Source organism: Trichosurus vulpecula (assembly GCF_011100635.1).
Source record: "Trichosurus vulpecula isolate mTriVul1 chromosome X unlocalized genomic scaffold, mTriVul1.pri SUPER_X_unloc_2, whole genome shotgun sequence".
NCBI lineage: Eukaryota > Metazoa > Chordata > Mammalia > Diprotodontia > Phalangeridae > Trichosurus > Trichosurus vulpecula.
In genome coordinates, this window is record NW_023494378.1 from 2197336 (window position 1) to 2200545 (window position 3210).

Sequence of the window (3210 nt, forward strand, 5' to 3'; positions counted from 1 at the left end):
ACAAAAAATGTTGCCTACTATCAATGGAAAACGTAAATTTGCAAAGCTGAACATTTGAGAAAAGTCATTTTCAGTATTACGTGTTCTAGTCAATATTTGCCCCCAACCATAAAGATTACAGGATCCTAAGTTTCCAGTAAGAAGGGACCTTAGTCCTCTTGTCCAACAGAAGGCAAATTGGGGTCCAGAGAAGGAAAGGGAGTTGCCCAATGTCATACAGGCACAACCAGCCCCCAAGTCCTTGGACTCCAAACCCAACATTCTTCCCACTGCTCCACACTGTCATACATAATTACTGGATTGTGTTTCATTTTTAAAAGTCACCTTTAATGCATACTATCTTGCAGATACATAAATGCTACAGCTTCACAGGTGGGGGTTAAATGTAATAAGTTAACTTCAGAAAGGTACCCTACTATAAATACTAATATTTGGCTTGCACATTGGTTAGAAACTAACAAACTACTACAAATAGAGCCTATGAGGGATATGGTGCATTAGACAAACAAATCCTAAGGGGGACCTCAAGAGACAACATTCAGGTAAGGGTATTATTTTTTATTCCCATTTCACAGAGGGGGTACCTAGAAAAAGGTAGCATTTGAAAAAAGCACTATCATAACCAGTAAGAACCCAAAATAACAAGTGAAAACACCAAGATTGGGGTGACAAGTGACTCTCCAGCAAAGGAACAGGCTAAACCGTATTTCTTGACTCCAGCTGATGGTTACAAAGAATGAAAGTCTGATTAAGCAAAGTCAAAAGAGGTGATTTCATTACTTAGGCCTAGCCAGCCAGCGAATCAAACATTTGATAGTCAGATAACGATTTAATTCCTTAGAAGGTGAAATATCTGAGCTCAGAGGAGTGGAGTGGATGGGAAATGGAAAGCACAGCACGGTCCAAGAACAAGTTAGAGGTGAAGTTCCCATTCTGTTCTCATCAGATCTGTAAGGATGGCTCCAAAAGTTTGAAGGGTTCAATATGGTGGACAGAGTGGCTCACCCATTGCTCTTAGTTCCTGACTGGATGCAAAGTAGAGCTAACTAACATGGAAGGGGGGAGCGGGGAGGGGTTCAGAGAGATCTCCTTTGGTCTTCTCGATGCTGACTGGTGGCTGTGACTAGTTCTCCTTGAGCCACTGAGGACAGAGCAACCACCGAGCCTGGGAGACGGGGACTGGCAATGAGGGGTGGCTATCAAATGCCCTGCCCCGAGGGGGTGATCATTTCCTGAAGGATCAGGTGCAGCAGGTGATTCTGATCAGCACTGAGCAGTGGCCAGAGCTCCCCCTGCAATACTTTCATGGCGTCCAGGTCCTTCTCGTGGGCGGCCATGACCAGGGACTGCAGCAGCAGGAAGAGCTCCTCGGGCAGCGGGCAGCTGCTGTCCTGGCAGTGGCCGTCGAAGGCCTCCCAGCAGTACTTCTCCAAGGTCTGAGCGTGCTCGGGCAGCAGCTTGGGTGGTGGGGGCTGCAGCAGAAGCAGCAGCAGCACTCGGGATACCTCACACTGGACCAGCACGTCCAGAAAGGCGCCCAGCTGGCCGGGCCCGCCAGACCTGGCCGCGGGGGCGCCCCCGCCGCCCCCAGCCCCAGCGGGCCCACCCCCGCCGCCGCCCCCAGCCGCTTGCTCCCGAGCCAGCAGCTGCATTCGAGTGAAGAGCTCCAAGGCGCCGTCGTAGTCCCGCGTCAGCAGCTTGCAGGAGGCGGCGTCGCCGAGCGCCAGCAGCGCCTCCAGCGGCAGCAGCGGCAACTGCAGCTCGGCCGCGCGCTCGAAGTGCACGGCGGCCGGGCCCGGCTGCTGCAGGGCGCGCAGGGCGCCGGCCAGTTCCAGGCACAGGCTGGCGGCCGCGGCCGGCTGGCCCAGCTCCAGGTGCAGGCGCACGGCGAAGGCGAAGCAGCTGGCGGCCGCCTGCAGGGGCTCGCCGTAGGCGGCGGCGCAGGCCAGGCGCAGGCGGGCCTCGCGCTCCTGCCGCAGGAAGAGGCGGGCCGCTTCGGTGAGGGCCAGCGCCTCGCCGGGCCCGTGGAAGAGCGTCTGGTGGCAGCGTGCCACGGCCAGCTGGCACCAGGCGGCGTACGGCAGGCAGTCCTGGGCCCGCAGCTCCTTGCCCAGCTGCCCGAACTGCTCGCCGGCCTCCGACACGTTGGGCTTGCGCAGGAAGCGCTTCCGCAGCTTGTTGGACACCAGCCTGTAGCGGGCCAAGAAGTCCCCCGCGTCGTGTCCGGCGCCCGAGCCGCCGGCCCCGCCGCTACCGCCCACCACGCTGCTGAGGGAGCCCACCCCGGCAACCGCCATAGCTCCCCGGCCCCTCAAGCGCGCCGCCGCCGCCGGGACGCGCTCCCGCGGCGCGAAGCTCGCTCTTATTGGCTGGCACCCGGCTAGCGTCATTCCGGCCCTGGCGACCAATCGCGTCCGTTGGAGGAGCTCTTGGACCTCGGCGCTCCTCGGGTCTGCGCAGGCGCTTCCCCCTCCCGGCGAGTGAAGGGGAGGGGCCTGAGTGGGGAGATGGGAGGAGGTGGAGGGAAGGCGGAGGCGAGGTGGGAGGGAGAGAACGGCGTGAGGAGAAGAGGGAAGCTCGTGGGCGGGAGCGGGAGGGAGAGAGCGGGCGGGCCGGAAGAGGAGGGAGGGAGGGCATCGGGGTGGAGAGGAGGAGGAGGGGGGGGGGGAGGGGGAGGAGAGAGTGGGTGGGCGGGGCCAGAGGAGGAGCGGGCTGCGCGGAAGAGGAGCGGGGCGGGTTAGGCAGGGAGGAGGAGCAGGATGCGGAAAGGCGGAGCGCCGGGGGGAGGGAGAGAGAAGTCAGAGGAGGAGGGGGGGGGCGACAGACTGGGCGATTGCGCTCCGGAGGCTGTGGGTATTTTAAATAGAAACGTTTGGGGATGGAACTGGGCCCTGGGCAGAGCGGAGATCCTTTGGGCAGACTGACTTGAGGCAGTCCTTTGTCCACGGAAGTTGTGCTGAAGACTAGAGATCGTGCGCGCGCACACCTCGGGCACTCGTCTGCTTTCTGGAACAGGGAGTAGAAATCCTGAGCCCAAGTAGGGTCTCAGGGAAAAAAAGGATGTCATCACATAATGTCTTATCATATTTCTCCTATAGCACTTTACAACTTTGTCTGTCTCATGCTTTGAGAACAGTATATACTGTCCTTTGGGGAAGCTAGGTGGCTCAGTGGGTAGGGTGCCTGGCCTGGAGTCAGGAACACCAGAGT

General features: G+C 58.8%; 1 protein-coding gene across 1 annotated transcript; it reads right to left on the reverse strand.

Annotated features, from left to right (window-relative positions):
* Nucleotides 1–305: 305 nt before the first annotated feature.
* F8A2 (coagulation factor VIII associated 2) lies at nt 306–2390 on the reverse strand. Its single transcript, XM_036740510.1, has one exon. The coding sequence runs from the start codon at nt 2388–2390 to the stop codon at nt 1200–1202; it is 1191 nt and encodes a 396-aa protein (XP_036596405.1). The 3' UTR covers nt 306–1199.
* Nucleotides 2391–3210: the final 820 nt, after the last annotated feature.

Excerpts from the sequence above, each read along its gene's own strand:
- F8A2 (XM_036740510.1), bottom strand. The coding sequence starts at position 2,390 with ATGACGCTAGCCGGGTGCCAGCCAATAAGAGCGAGCTTCGCGCCGCGG.